Source organism: Manacus vitellinus, unplaced genomic scaffold (assembly GCF_001715985.3).
Source record: "Manacus vitellinus isolate BGI_N305 unplaced genomic scaffold, ASM171598v3 scaffold_26_pilon, whole genome shotgun sequence".
NCBI lineage: Eukaryota > Metazoa > Chordata > Aves > Passeriformes > Pipridae > Manacus > Manacus vitellinus.
This window is the reverse complement of record NW_021939960.1, coordinates 8,824,244-8,839,363: the sequence shown is the minus strand read 5'-3', so window position 1 is coordinate 8,839,363 and position 15,120 is coordinate 8,824,244. Positions and strand designations below refer to the sequence as shown.

The 15,120-nt window shown below is 56.4% G+C and overlaps 1 protein-coding gene across 1 annotated transcript in view; it reads left to right on the top strand.

Annotated features, from left to right (window-relative positions):
• Window positions 1-15,120, top strand: part of NOL4L (nucleolar protein 4 like) — a 48,156-nt gene that overhangs the window by 22,875 nt on the left and 10,161 nt on the right. Inside the window, exon 5 of the mRNA XM_018074014.2 lies at window positions 4,980-5,121. Within this exon, the coding sequence (XP_017929503.1) occupies window positions 4,980-5,121 (142 nt within the window). The remainder of the gene's footprint in view (window positions 1-4,979; window positions 5,122-15,120) is intronic.

Sequence of the window (15,120 nt, the reverse complement as noted above, 5' to 3'; positions counted from 1 at the left end):
GAAGGGGGAGGGGGAGGAAGGGATGATCCTCCCTTCCTTTTCCATTTGCCGTTTGCCTTTTAAATTAACTCTTTTTGCCGATTTTCGGGAACTGATGAATACTCGGGTTTTGCCGGGTCCCGTAGAAATCAGCAGAAATTGCAGTAAATAAGAACGTAAGTGACCTGACAAAGAGCGCCAGGGATGTTCTCTTTGGTGTGGGAATTGCACACACGAGTAGGCAGCACAGTCACAGCTCACCGCCGCCACAGCCCGCGTACACCCGTGTGCTGTGAGGCTTCCCGGGTCTTTGAAGCAATGACCACCCCAGTATTTGTGGCTGCAGTATCAATCTTTGACCTGGAGCGTTTTATCTTCCATTAGTAAGCCTTTCTCTGTGCTGCACTGGTTAAGTTAGGGTCAAATCTGGTTCAATACCTTCTTGGCATGCTCAGAGGGCTGGGTTTAAACAGTGGCTGAGACGAAGATGAGGCTGCCTTCCTCAGAGAGCTCGTCCCCACGCGCCGCTGCTGCCGTGGGTCATGGCACGAGGTGCTTTTCCCTGGTCAGGTTTAGCAGATCTGGGGGCTGCCTGTGCCGGGCAGGTTGTGCATGGCACCGGCATGGCAGTGGAGCAGCTCCGGGGGCTGGCAGTCACGCGTTGCCTTTTGTTGACTCTAAAAACACGGCTGGTTCTGGTGGGAAGCTGAGCGTGGCTGTGTGCTGAGGAGGTTGCACAGCACACAGCCTCAGTTCCTGCTCCATGGAAGGAAGTCCCATCAGGATAGTAGGCTGTGGCGTGAAAGGACATGTTTTAAAATAAAAGGACTCAAAGAGAGAAAATAAACCGTCCTGAGACTCGGAGCTTGGAATATTAAACGTGAGGCACAGCATGTAAATGATGGGAGAGAGACTTGCAAGGCAGTCCTCGAGAAACTGAGCCTGGCTGTAAAATAAGCAGGTTACCGATAGTCTTGCATATATTTACGAGGTTATAAGAGTAGCCTCCCCCCCTGCCCTGCTCCAGCCTTTGCTATGGGAGGTTGTTCTCCAGGAAGGAGCGCGCTGGTGAAGAAACATTGTCTAGCAATTACAGCCTTGCAGTCCGGAGGGCTTGATTGGGTTCCTGGATCTGCCAGCGACTCCCTGTGTTCTTGGACCAGCCAGGCTGTCAGTACCCGGAGTTTCCAGCTCTATAATAGGAAGAATAGTTTTCTTACTCAGAGCAGAGTTGGGAGGCTCAGTGGACGCGTGCAGGCGTGGTGCTCGAAGATCGTGAATGGAAAGTGGGACAGAAATGTGGAGTGTGAGCCCTACACATGTGAGTGTCTGCCTCTGCTGGGTAGAAAATATTGGCTGCAAGTGTCTGCAGAGCAGCTGTGAATGTTGGACTGTAGATAAGGAGCGGAGCGAGGATTTTGTTTTCCAAATCCTACGCGGTGCTGGGAGCCCTGCTCCGATGTTTGGGTGTGCCCTGTGAGTGCAGCAGCGAGATCCGACTTCCCTTTGCAGAGAGGAGCTGCACGCACACTGCCTGACCCTTGATCGCTCAGTCCCTTGAACACTGGAAACAAAGCGATGGGACTTTACTGCGGGGTGAGGAGATCTCTCCAGAGAGCTGGGAAAGGCAGGAAGGAGGAGGGCGGCAGCAACAGTGCTAGCTTTCTGGGTTTGGCTCTGGGCTGGCTGCTTGGGGCGCCACTGGCACTTCCATCTGTGCCACGAGTGGTGTGGAACTGGGGAAAAGGCGGCAGGTCCTAAGACAGGCACTTCTAATGGATTGCATTCTGTTTTCTAATGAAAGTTTCATTTGAAGTTTGTTTACAGGAAAGAAGAAATTAGCAGAGAGAATTCTCCTGAGAACCCAGAGAGGAAAAAGAATGAGCTGCCTGACTTGCAAGCCAAAAGAGGGTGGAAGGGTAGATTAGATTTACCGTATTGCTCCGAGTCGTGGCTGTTGCTGCTGTTGAGAAGCGGTTCCTTGTTTGGCTGGGTGGGGAGCCCGCTTTGAGGCTCAGCCTTCAGCCAGATTACTGGCATTCAGGGAGGTTCAGAGCTCCCACCCAGCCAGAAATTTTGATCCTGCTCTGGTGTCCTGTGGTTTGAGGCTGGATGTGTACTGTGCTGTGCTGTGCTGCTGTCCCCCCGCTCCAGCCCACTGACACAGGGCTGCTCCTGGGCTGTGGCTGGGCAGCCAGTGCTCTGGGCGCTGCTGCCAGGGCCTCCCTCCCTGGGATTGTCCCTGGTATGTGAGGAGGCAGTGCCAGCAGTTGGCAGGCAGCACTAGGAGGTCATAATGCTCAGCCTTTGGTCTCTGAGGGGTGTCCTAAGGAGGGATCTTGCTGGTGGCCTCTGGTGTCCCAACGAGCAGCGTGGGATGCAGCAGAGGGGCAGTGGAGGATGCCAGAGCTGGGGTGACAGGGGAGGACACAGCCACACTCAAGGTCGAGGCCTTTCTCTTTCTCAGGGAGGAGGCACAAAGGTGTAAGCAGCTCCTGAGGCACCACGGTGTGGGCAGAGCAGGGGCTCTGCTCCAAGGCAGCAGGCAGCGGACGCTGTTGACAGTTCTGCCGGCTTTGGTCATTTCCTGCTGCCATGAAGGATTCACCTGCTGCCACCTGTATTCCCTTGGGATGGGCTGTGTCGTGGGAGCTGTGTGATACCGGGAAGTCTGTCCTGTTGGTGTTTTGGCCAAGGGTATTAGTGCTGGAAAGCAGAAAGCTCTGGTGGAAAGCAGGGGGTGACTTTCTGTTGGTGGCTGGATCCTGGACTAGTGAATGTGTGACAGCCTTGTTTAACTTGAGTCATTTATAGCTTATCAGTTTCTGGTTTGATAGCCAGAGTATTTCTAATAATAGGCGAATGTTATTGAGCCTTGAGAGAATTGTACACATTTATAAAGCACTTTACATCACATGTGCATGCGAGGCATCCTTCGTGTCACTGCTTTTCCCTCTGTGTGAGTGCACAGAGAGTGTGATGCTTCCCAGGCTGTGTTTTGGGTGCTGTGGCTGGGTGTCCTCTGCAGCTGAGCATGAACCACCCGAAAACATCGTGGGTCACTCCCAGGGCTCCTCCTCCTCACCGGACAGGTGAGAGACTGTGGGCAGCAAGGACCTTGGCATTTGCATTTGTCTCTTAAGCCTGACACTAATCTTGAGTAAGCCTTGTGAAGAAGGCCAGATATTAGGGTGGCTACCTCCCTGCAAATGCTTACAATAAAGAGACTATTTATAGTTTGCAACAGGGAGACCTTTCCAGTTCTGTTCCTGTACGTACAAGATGGAGTTTCTGGAGAGGTAGGGTTGCTTTGTGGCTGGTGTGGCAGTGCAGCTGTGCTGAGCCGGGGATGCCATGCCTGTCCCTGCCTCCTGCCCTCCTGCTCAGCCTCACCTGGGCACAGGGGGCTGCACGGGGGCACTGGCAGGTCTGGGGTCAGGGTGTCCCCGTGGCAGGCATGCTTGGGGCTGCTGAGCTCTGTCCATCCGTCCGTCAGTCCGTCCCTTGGTGCGTGCAGGGTTTCAAAAGCTGTAAATTCCAGGAAACTCCCCGGGAGGCACATGGAGGGAGCGGGCTGGGGGCGGCGCGAGCCCTGAGCCAGCAGATGTGTCTGCAGGGACAAGGAGCTGGGAGGAAAAGCACAAACCTGTCTCTAAAGACATTTGTTTGTTCACAATAAAAACTATCAGCCAGCAGCGGCCAGACAGGGCTGTTTTTATGAGGCACAGGCGTAGGTTGGAGGGGTGCTGCCAGTTGCTGCTTACACAGAAGGGGAGCGGGGATTGTATTTTATCTCAGGACCAGGGGGAGGGAAAAAAAAATAAGAGCAGAGAGTTTACAAGCCTTTGAAATGTTTCAATCAAAGGAAAGCGGAGTTGAAAGCGGTTCTGGAAACATTTTTGGTGTTCCCCTGCACCCCAGGGCTCTGGATGTGGGCTGTGCCCCTGGCTTTGGGAGGGGAGCAGGGAGAGGAAGGGAGATAAAGGGATCACCAGCAGGACCATGTCCATACGGGAAAATGTATCTGCTTCCTCCCAAGCTGTGTGTTGGGAGAGTTCAGCCCGGGGAGGTCCCGCAGCCCCTCCTCTCATTCAGGATCTCAGTGCTGCCTTTATGATGATGGTTTTGAAATCCTGTGGCTGACCTTTCCGGCGCTGGAAGCGATCCAAGGGCTGTGTCTTGAAGTACTGTAAAGGTTAGTGAGAAGGGAGAGAGGGAGAGAGAAAATGTCCTTTCAGCTGCAGGAGTGGGAGAGAGGAATGTCGTCTATGCCCTTGCTGGGAAGCAGGAGTCTGGCTGGGGTCCCCCAGCCTCAGCTGGGGTGTCCTTGCCTCATGGGGGACTTCACTCCTCCAGCCCCTTCCCAAGGTGTGTGCTGTCATTTTTGATGAGGGTACAGGGGCAATACCCTTCCACAGAGGGCTGGAGGAGCAGCTCCTTGGTGCTGGGTTCCGGGAGCCTCCTCTGCAGCATCAGGCAGTGCAGGTCTATAGGGATCCATACCTGTGTCCAGGTCTGCCACAGCATCCTCTCTTGCTGCTGCCAGTCCCCCGGTGATTCCTCTTGCAGCAGATTATTTGATCTCAAAAAAGTCCAAGATGTTTTATGGAGCCATTTCTCGCCCATCCTCAGCTCCCCCACGCCACTGCCTCACCGGGAGCACGCTAGGGTGGATGGAGATTAAAGGGTAAACTCCAGGGCTCAGCCATCCGCTCCTACAGGATGTGAGCTCTTTCTAATTGTCCTCAATTAGAGACAGTGCCATTGCTCAGGCAAGTCTTCAGGCAGGAAGCAGAGCCCTGGTCCCTGCTGGGGCAGCCACCTCACCCTGCACAGGGAAGGGCCACTCGCTGTGGTCTTGGGGCCAGCAAGCCTTCTCAGGGGACAGGAGCTGCCCAAGGAATTGTTTTTAGGAAGGAGTGTGCTGAGGAGATGTTAAAGCCAGAGAAAGGAGGAAAGGAAATAGCTCAATGAGTTAACCCTTTCCTGCTTGTCTCCAGGATGAGACGTCGGTGAGCAGCGAGGACTTTGATATGAACGACTCCACATGGATCTCAGCTGACCAGCACCTGAACTCCAGCCTGAGCCCCAGCCAGGACGAGAGCATGCGCAGCCCGCAGAACCTGCACGGCCACGAGGACGGTGAGTGCCCCGGCGGGCGGGAAGCACTCTGTGCCTCTGCCACAGGATGTTTTTGTGGCTTATTAAACATTAACCAGTCCTTTCTGATCAAGTGTCCCACCTGTGGGATGGATTTCATATCAGCTCAGGCTTTGAAGCAGCTCCCAGTCCTTCCCATTTAGCCTCTGGGTTCCTGCTCAGCCAGGGCTCTGTCCAGCTCAGAGCTGATGGTCCTGTGCCCAGACCTGTCTCCCAGCTCCTCCAGAAAGAAATCGTCAAATCCCCTCCTAAGGCATCGGGTTTTAGTTCCCCAAGTCCTCTCACCAGGTGATGAGGAAAACCCTTTTAGTTCTGAATGCACAGAGGATGCCAAGGCTTTGCAGCACAAGTCACAGCTTTCTGTGCTTGAAAAGTTGCATCTTCAACAGGTGTTGGATCCCCCAGGCAAGAAGTTGTGAATAATCTGCAACACCTAATAGCAGTGGTTCGAGGGGTGATTTGTGGGTGTCTCCTCCCTCAGGGCAGGCGGTTGGAAGGGCTGAAGGCAGCACACATGGGCTGGGTGGGAGGAAGAGTTTGGTGAAGAGAGGTGGTGTGTTGCATCTGTGAAACATGCAGGTTGAAAATAAAAGAGCAAGTAAATAAGTGGTAGAAGTACAAGTTCAGGTCAGAGTTCGTCTCTGTGATGCTTGGGAGGATTCGGTGGTTGGACTGTTACCGGCTTTTGCTCTGGAGGTTGAATCCCTCATTGTCCCCAGCCTGGCTGCTGCTGGGGGAGCGGGAAGGGAGCAGAGGAATTGAGGGACAACCCAGGCTGGGTCAGTGCTGCTTAAAGAAAGGGGACTGGAAAACCACCCCAGAGGAAAGAAAGGGCTTTTGTGCTGGCAAATCTCCATGGGGTGGCTTTTAGCTGGTTGTGTGGCCAGTGGCAGGGACAGCAGGGATGGTAGTGACAGCAGGGACGCTGCTCTCTTCACTCCAGTGCATTGTGGCACTTCAGTTTCCATTGCAAATCTGCTGTTTTGGGAAACTGCTGGTTTTCTCTAAGCAGCCCCAGTGCTGGAGGCAGGCAGGCTTGGTGAGGATGTGAAACCTGCCTGCGCGGCACCACGTCCCGGCCGTGGGATGGGCAGGGGCACTTCTGCTTGCCCGGGGGCCCCAGTGGGGCTGTGCCACGACAGGAGGAAGGGCATTTTGGTGGTGACACATCAAAAGCTCCTGGCTCTTTGGGGCCAGGCTGCACCCTCTGCCCCGACGACCCCGGTCTCTCATCCCCACGGCCTGGCCGGGTGTCTCCGTACCCCCTGAACTTTGCCATTCTCCCACCGGGACATTTTGGGCTTGTGACTTACCCCCTCACCACTGAATTCCCAAGTCTCATTTACAATCTGGAATGACACAGTTTTGATCCCTTTGCTGAACACTGTAATTCAACAGGACAGTAATTTAATAAGGGACTCACGTATTTAGGCAAATCAAGATGTTCTAGCTAAAGCTAAATCCTTCCTCTCTCTCTCTGCCCTCTTAGGAATTGCTTCCAATTTTTCATGCCCTGTGGTTTTCCTTCAGAAGCAGGTGTCCTCTTTGGGGCTTTTCTTGGCTCCTTTAATTTCTTTTGTAAGAGTCAGTGATGAGCAATAAAGCACAAATAGTCCCTTTCTGTGAGGAATACAAGTGTCCCAGGCTGTGCCCGGCGTTGGCAGAGGCTGAACCAGGTAGACTTTGGTGGATCAGAAGTGATGGAGTTGAAAAGTAAGCAAGCCTAGCCCAGGGTTATGAATGAGACCCATCCAGAAAAAGATGGAGATTGGGATTTTCGTCAGGCTGCCGTACTTCAGGGGCATTTTATGGACTGAGAGGAGGTTTTTGTACCTGTGGTGAATGTCTGTGGTCTGTATTGGAGCTCTAAATACAGGCTAATGCCACCTCATGTCAGTCCCTCTGCCAAACCAATGCTCCCACTCAGGACTGAAGCACGCATGAGACTGGGAAGAGAAGAGGGACAGTGGAGCTGGAACAACCCAGGAGGGCAGTGGGTAGTTAGAGGAGAGGAGCATGGAGCAGAGAAGGAGTATGGAGCAGAGTAGCATGTCGTGAGAGGAAAAGCAAATTGCTGGTGTGAGGAAGGGAATGTGCATGAATCAAAGTGTCGACCACTCTTCAGTTTCCTCTTCTCTTGACCTATGAAAGCTCTTTTTATTTTGGAAGCTAATGTGTTTTCTGAGTTCACACAAGCTTAGTAAGGCTGTGCAAAAAATGTGAGTAACCAGCCCACATGAGCTTGCGTGCTCCTCGGAGCCCAGCTGGCCAAGGTGCCTGTGCAGGGTGCTCACACTGGGGCAGCCCAAGTACTCCCAAGCTGGAAGTTTGTCCACATCTCCTGTGCTCAGCTGTCCACTGTGCTGTGCAGCAGCCCTGCAGAGCTCCAGCTGGTGCCACAGTGAGCCCCACACGTCCCCTGCAGCCAGGCTGGGCTCAGCTCCGGGTGTCCTGGCGCTGCAGAGGGGTCTGGTTGCCCACCACGTCCTTCAGTTGGAAGCTCGTTCAGGACTGGGTACTCTCCTCCCTCAGGAAAACCTTCTGAGTTACTAAATTGCTCCTGCCTGCTGCTGTCTGATGGGTGGGATGCTTGGAGTGTGTCTTCTGTGAAAGGCTTCCTAAAGTATAAAGTTTTAATGAACAGTTGCCTGGTAGGAGAGCAGTATCGTCTGACACGCTTGTGAAAAAAGTCTTTTTTAAAGGACCTAAGCACAAGCTCCAGGTCCTTCTGAGGCCTGGGAGTAGCAAGTGCTCTCCTATGATGTAGAGCAGAGTGGTATGAAATCCAGAGAAGTGGGAGAGCAGGAAATTGTCCTCCCATGCTTTGACACACAGGTACCTGCTAAATCTTCAGAGACCTAAAAGCAGCTGGAGCAAAAGCCAGCACCTTCTTTGCTCTCGGTGCCCAGAAGCCTTGGCCCAGTACAGCCGTGCTGCAACCAGTGTCAGCCCCAGAACTGTAGGGTGAGCAAATTACACCTGAAGACTTTGGGGGGTTGGGGGCAGAACAGGGACTGTCAGGAGAGCTTTGGCAGCAGAACCGGGGTTCCTGCTGGGTCGGTGGGCACGTGGTGGGACGTAGGACACACCAGCTGGCTCTGAGCAGCACACACTCGCTCCTTCCATTTTCCTTTGTTACTCATCCTGCGGGCCCCAGCACGGAAAACGTGAAGCTCCCAGCAACATCCCTTCCCAGTCGGATGTTGCTCACAGCGTACGTGCCCACAGGAAGCCGGCGGCTGCCCAAAGCGACAGCAAGATCAACACGAACTCTGCTGCTGGAGCGGAGCTATTGTGCCGGACATCCTGGAGGGACACATCTGTGGAAGCCAGCACACACTGGGAGCAAAGGGACCCTGAATGCTGCGCCGTCCCACTGTCGGTGCCTGTCACCATCCCCACTCCCAGTGCTTGGCCCTGTGTCGATGCAGCAGTTCAAGCTGAACTCTGTCCATCTCCAAAGCCTGCTTCCACAGGCAAGCACTGCACTACAAATCTCCCAGTTTGGTCTGGTGTGTGGGCTGAGCGGGGTATCCCCCCACAGGGGTGCTGGGGTATCCTGCCATGGTGCTGCTGTGACTTGCTGGCAAGGGCAGTGCCCTTGAAAGTAAAGCAGGCGACAGACCCTAAATCCCAGTGGCAAAGTGCTTGGACTCATGTAGAAGATTCTCTGTCTTGCCCTCTAATAGGATGCATCTTGCCTTGTTCCTGGCCATACATCCTGCTCCATCGCCAGGAGCAGCACTCGGCCCACAGACAGGGCTTGCTGCTCCCCAGCCCATCCTGCCTCATGCTTCTGAAGAGTAGGGAAAGCTCCTGGGTGTAAGATGTTCTTTCCCTATGTGGGGGACATGGAATTGCTTCCTGGCACCATGATGGACAGATCCCCTTTGGCTCAGATCCCTAAGTGCAGTCCTCACTTGACTGGCAGCATCCCCACTGAGCCAGTTCTGCCCGGAACAGCAGTGGCTAATCCAGACCTTGGAGAAAGGACTTTCTTAACCTACTTAACTGTGAAGGCACACGCTTCTCGGGGGCATCCCTTGAGGCAGCTGGTTGGGAAGGCTTCTGGGTGTTGGGGGCATCCCTCAGGAGTGCTCCAAGGAGGGACCTCAAGGACATGCAGGCAAGCATTATTTCAGGACACTGTCCCAGGGACAGGTAGGGCCTGTCCCTCCTTTGGACACCCTGCCCTGGGATGGCAGGGGCAGCATCAAGTCATCCCCAGCAAGCAAAGCAGTGTCTCTCCTGGTATGGCACGTGTCTCCTGCAGCTCTGGGTCGCATCGGTGTTATTGATGAGATGCCCACGGTGTGCTGCACATCACCAGCTTCCCTGAGCTGCTGGCCTAGCAGAGCACTTTCCAAGGAGGACCAGCCTCTTGCCAAGTGCTGACCAAAAGCCAGGCTCTGTCCCCAGGGCAGCCATGATGTCCTGCTCCACAGCTGCACCTCTGACGGCTGTCACCCGGCCATGGGGCGATGGCTGTGCCCTAACAAGGTCACTCATTGCAGTGGCATTGGGTCTTGTGCAGCTCCCAGTTCCCCTCTGCTGCTGGGGCTTTCCTCAGCCAGCCCATCCCTGCTCCAGGTGAACACAAACACCGTTTGCCAGCCACAGGGGAAGCCCAGCAGACCACAGGCAGCCATCTGGCAGGCAGACCACAGGAACCGGCCTGCAAGCCCCAAAATACTTGTTTAGCCCAGATTGCAAAACTCTCACTGTTTTCAGGGTTTCTTGCACCACTGTTGGGTTTTGTCCACCCGAAGCCCAAGCTCAGAGCCTAAACAAGACTAGGACCAGCAGCCAGGTTTTACTACAACTGAATCTTATTTTCCTTAGGGATCTATTTCCTCTTCCCCAAGGTGTCCCTACACCATGCTGTCCCTGCAGCAGGAGTCAGCAAGCATGTCCCTGCCTCGCCTGAGTGGTTTGGGCTGGTGACTCTGTTCCCGTCACATCTTCCAGGGGCATCTGCTCCTCCCAAGCGAAGGCCCTGGCCTGTGATAAACACCCTCCTTTCGGCATCCTTTGAAGGCTGTCCTTCCCTGCTGCCAGGCTGGGGAGTGCAGCAAGGACACTGCGAGGCCGCAGTGGCTTTGCCAGCCTGGCGCACTGTGCAGACGCTGCCGAGCCTGTTGGTTCATCCTGCTGGTGCACGGAGCAGAGTTAGGGGGGTCTCTTCCTTGGTCTGGAGCAGAGAGGATCATCGGGCTGCGAGCAGCCAGCACTGCCTGTGCCCCCAGTTCCTCCCCAGATTGAGTACCCTCAACTGAAAGGGGAAGCAGAGATGGCAGGGTGAGCTCCACAGAGCTTGGGGACAGTCCCCAAAGGGCTAGGGGTGAACAGCAGGGTCTCTCTGGTGGCAGGTCTGTGCTGGAGGCTCCAGCTCGGTGCGAATCCGGCCAAAGCCACCAAACCCGTTTGTTTGGCGCGGGGAGAGGCAGAGCCCAGGCAGCACAGGGCTGTGGCATGTCCCCTCCCTGCAGTGGGATCCGGGTGGCTGCCAGTGGCAGTGACAAGGAGAGTCTTGGTCTGTGCCACCTCCTTCCTCACTGCGGACAAGGGCCAGCTCCTGGCTCAAGCACTCCTCCAGCAGCGTGGTGGGAGGGACAGGGGCTGGGAGAAGGGAAAACAGAGGGACAGAGCGTGTTTGTGACAAGGCTGCTCTGTGCAGTGGGAGCTGACGAGCTTTGGTGCATGGGAGAATGTCCAGCACAGGCCCGGGGCAGTGAGGTCCCAGTGCTGGAGGGAGCTGCTCCCTCGGGCAGGGCAGTGGAGCCGGGGGGAGACGGCACCGGGGGGCACCTTTCATGGCAAGGGACGGGGAGGCGGCCGCACAGCGCTGCCTTGTCCGGCCAGGCTTGCCTGCAGACGCGCATTGTGTCCGGCCGTGCCAGATGTCTGGCTTACCAAGGGCTCTGGTCGAGGGAGCAACCCAGGGAGGGAGTGTGGAGGGTGGACACTTTGTCTGGGACATAACAAGGTTTGCGTTAGCGAAGGAAGACAGGAAATAGAGCGTCTTAACTGGACCTTGGCCAGCCCCAGCGCACCGCGGCCCTCAGCCACGTTGCTTTTTTCTTCCTTGTGCGTCTTGGAGGCAAATGCTGGGCAGGACCTGGAGTAAACGGGCTCCGTGCTCTGGCCACGTGAATGGTGTGGGCCCAGGGCCTCTCCTGCCGCTCACCTCCCGGTTATGGTGGGCCTTGCTTACCCCTCACAAGTGTGGCGCTAACGCCTGGCCGTGGCCCCCCCACAGGGCCCCTGTTCCCACTCGGTCTCTCTAATTTGTATTAAGTATCCCTTCCTCGCGGGCTTTCCTCCTCCCCTTCTTCCCCCTTCTCGTCTCTTTTGTGAGTGAATAATTTATGGCACTTTTCATCTTCCTGGCTGTTGTTCCAGGCGGGCGGCAGTGGGATGCTCTGTGCCCTCCTGATGGCCGCTCCCAGGCTGGTTGTATGGCACCATCCCGTGCCGGTGCCACAGTGGGCTCCCCCCCAGGAGCCATGGGGGGACTCACGTGGGAGCAGAACCCCTGCCATCACCCATGGGGGCAGAACAGGCAGGGCCGTGGGTGGCAGATCCGTGGCAGTCCCGGGGGGACCAGGGGTCCCTGGTGGGATGTGGAAAGGCAGGTGGGCAGCAGTGAAGGAGGGCCACCCCAGGGCCAACTGGGGGTCCCACGGCAATGGGGCGTGGGCAGGGTTGGGCAGCCCCTGTCCCACCGCGTGGTGCAGGGCTGTGGCGAGGTTTCCGTGGGCCGCTGGCTCTTACATAAGCTCATTGTTTCCTGAGTCAAAAGAGGTTTTGTCTCCGCTCTGGAGATGTGACAGGAGGAGGAACAATTTGCCCCATTCATCTTTAACTCTGCTCTGGAGAGCGGTGTGGTGGCCTGCGCCGGCAGAGACGTTAAACCCAACCACTTCCCCGCCGTAAAATCTCCCGGGGAGCAGGTGTTGGAAATCGCCCCTTCCCCTCCTGATCTCCTCAAATCCAGCGCCACAGAAATCAAGGATAATCCAACAGCCTCTTCAAAATGAAAACGCTGAGCCCTGATTAATTCATTTAATAAGTGACTGATCTCCTCCTCCCCCAGCACCGCGGCCCAAGGAGCCATTTTGCTTCTTGCTCTCCTGGGCTGATGCCGGGGAGATGCCGGGGCTGCAGCAGAGGCACGAGGCTGGTACCCTGTGACCTCCTTGCCAGCCTGGCTATGTGCCTTGTCATGGCCTGGCCTCTGCAGTGGGGCTGAGAAGGGCAGTGCTCTGTGGGCTGTGGGACCAGTGGCCTCCATTGGACTCTGCGGGCTCACTGGCCTCACCCACACGGTGCCAGGGTCTGCTCCACCTCCCATCCAGCCCACGGAGCCCTGGCTCGAGGGGATTAAACAGGAGAACGAAATACTCCGTTTTCCAACCGAAAGATCAAACCGGTTAGAAGTGACATTGTTTTTGCAGTTCCATCTGCTTCAATTAGGGCACGGGGGTGGAGCAGGGGGGCTCCCAATTATCCTCATTAGAGGGGCTCCTCGTGCAGCCAAGCTCCAGCCGTGAGCAGGGAGCTCACCAGGCTCGTGCTGGTTGATAATGAATATATTCATGGCTGCACAGCCTGGCCTTGCTCGCCTGCTGCTGCCGGAGCCCTGCTCCTGACATGTGCTTTGGGCACTGCTGGGAGATGCGGAAAACCTCTCCAAGCTCAGGAGCTTGGCGGGTTTTACTGAAAGAGAGCGTGGCCAGCCTGGCCCCATCGCTGCTCAGCACCCTGCCATAGCAGTTCAGGAGCCTAAACCTGATTCTTGCACTCCAGATGGGAGCACTCCTGCTCCCTCTCGCCAGGTCCTGCTTTGCTGAGAGGTGTCCCAGCTCCTCTCAGGGCTGGCTGTGGGCTGGAGATACCCCAGCAAAGCTGCCCAGGGAGCAGCACTGTCCCCGTCTCTGTCCGTGTCCCTGTCCCTGTCCCATCTGCTCCAACCAAGAGAATGCAGCTCCCTCCCAAGCTCATCTGTTTTCAAGCTGGCTGAGGCCAGTCCCGCTCAGACCCAAGCACTCACCAGTCTGAATTTGTGGCCATTTCTCTGCTCACAATACTGAGATTAACCCCCACTTTGTGTGCAGAGCTTCTGGGAGAGCATAAAGCATAAAAATGTGAAAATAAGAAAATATCTGTAGCCCATGGGTTTACAAACCTCATTATTTACGTACGTCCATCCTTGGTATAAACTAAATTGTTCTTTTAGTAGGTGCTGGTCACTGATATTAAATTCCCATTTCATTTTCTTATCCCACCTGGCAGGTTCCTAGAGACACCTTCCTCTTTGTTTGCAATATTTTTTGCCGGTAGCAAACCCAGGGTTCATAAATGCAGCAGCGTCGGGCAGAAACCTGATGTGCAGCTGCTGTGTGTGCTCTGTGCAACACAAAAGAAAACCTGAGATGTAGAGAAATTGGGGCTGTCCAGACGTCACCCCCAGGATCCCACCTGATGTCAGCAGCCGGGGATGGGGGGCAGAGCTGGGGGGCTGTGGGGAGGCTGGATGTGGGTGGGCAAGGGCAGAGCAGGATGGTCAGGGAGGAGTGGGGGTGCTTAAGGCATAATAAGGATGCCCAGGGCAGGTTGGGGTTGTTCGAGGTAGGTTGGGAATGTCCAGGATAGATTGGGGCTGCTCAGGGCAGGTTGAAGATGTTCTCATCCCTGCAGGGGTGCCCAGAGGAGGTTGGGGATGCCCAGGATGCCCAGGTTTGGGGATGTGCAGGGCAGGTTTGGGGATGCCCAGGGCAAGTTGGGAATGCCCAGGGCATCTGCTTATTCTTCTCCCAGGTGATGTCTCTCCAGGTACCCTTGCCTGGCAGGGGTTTTGTCACATGGCAGGCCCCTGGCTCCACTGGTGCAGGCAGCGAGGGGGTTGCTGAGGAGCTGTGGGAGGTCCCTGCCCTCGGCCTGGTCGCGGTGCCGATTGGCCCTGTGGTGCAGCGCTGTTGCTGTGGCTGTGCCCGGGCTGATGGCAGGGCCCTGCCTGCAGCTCGTGCCTCCGCGCAAGGGAGTAATTCTCCTTAATCCTTCTGAGAGGCATCGCTGGATGAGACTGGAGCCTCCCTCTGGGAGCCCCATCTCCCCTGGCGCAGAGAACAGAGCTGGGGGAGGGACGGCCGCCATCCTGGGCAGGGAGGCCTCTGTGCCCCCAGCCACCTGCCCTCTGCTGCTGGGGCCAGAGCCAAGCCAGCAATGCTCCTGCACCCGTGCCAAGGGACAGCAAAACCCGTGGGGGCTCAGAGCACCAGACCAGTGCTCTGGGACAGGAGGGTGTGGGGGCAGGAGGTGGCAGTGCCCCCAAATTCCTGCCCCTCCAGATACAGCTGAGCCAGCAGCAGGAGTGCATGGGGCCATGGTCTGGGATGCAGCCACCCACTGCAGCCCCACCGCCACATCACGGGGAGAGGAGACCAGAGCTCCTCTTGAGGGCTTGGCTTGGAGGGTGCCCCTGGATAGTGCTGGCTGCTGAGCCCCTCCAGAGCCCCACATTCCCTGGCATGCAGTGTCCTGGCCCAGAGCAAGGACTTCTGCCAGGAGCCAGCCCTGTGGTGGGGAGGGTGACGCCTGCTGCTGGCCCAGAGCACCCGGCACATAAACACCACCCCGGGGATTAGGTCAGCTCTGGTCATCGCTCAGACGAATAAGTGGATCAGTGCAAGGGAAAGGAGGGGGAGGGAGCTCTGCTGAGCGGGGAGCTCCAGTGGGGACCTTCTAATTTAGGGGCTCGTGGGGCCAGGAGCCGCCTTGGCGCAGGCGCGAGGCAGGGCAGTGAGCACTGGCGCCCGTGGCAGGGCGGCTGGGGACACGCGGCGGCAACCCCGGCCGGCCCCACGGTCGGCTCCGATGCCCGAGTGTCCTCAAATCTGTTTATTTTAAGGGATACAAAGTCCTGGGCTGCCACAGGGTCACCGCAGCACTCGCCCAGCCTCGCAGTAAAGTTTCCTGCAG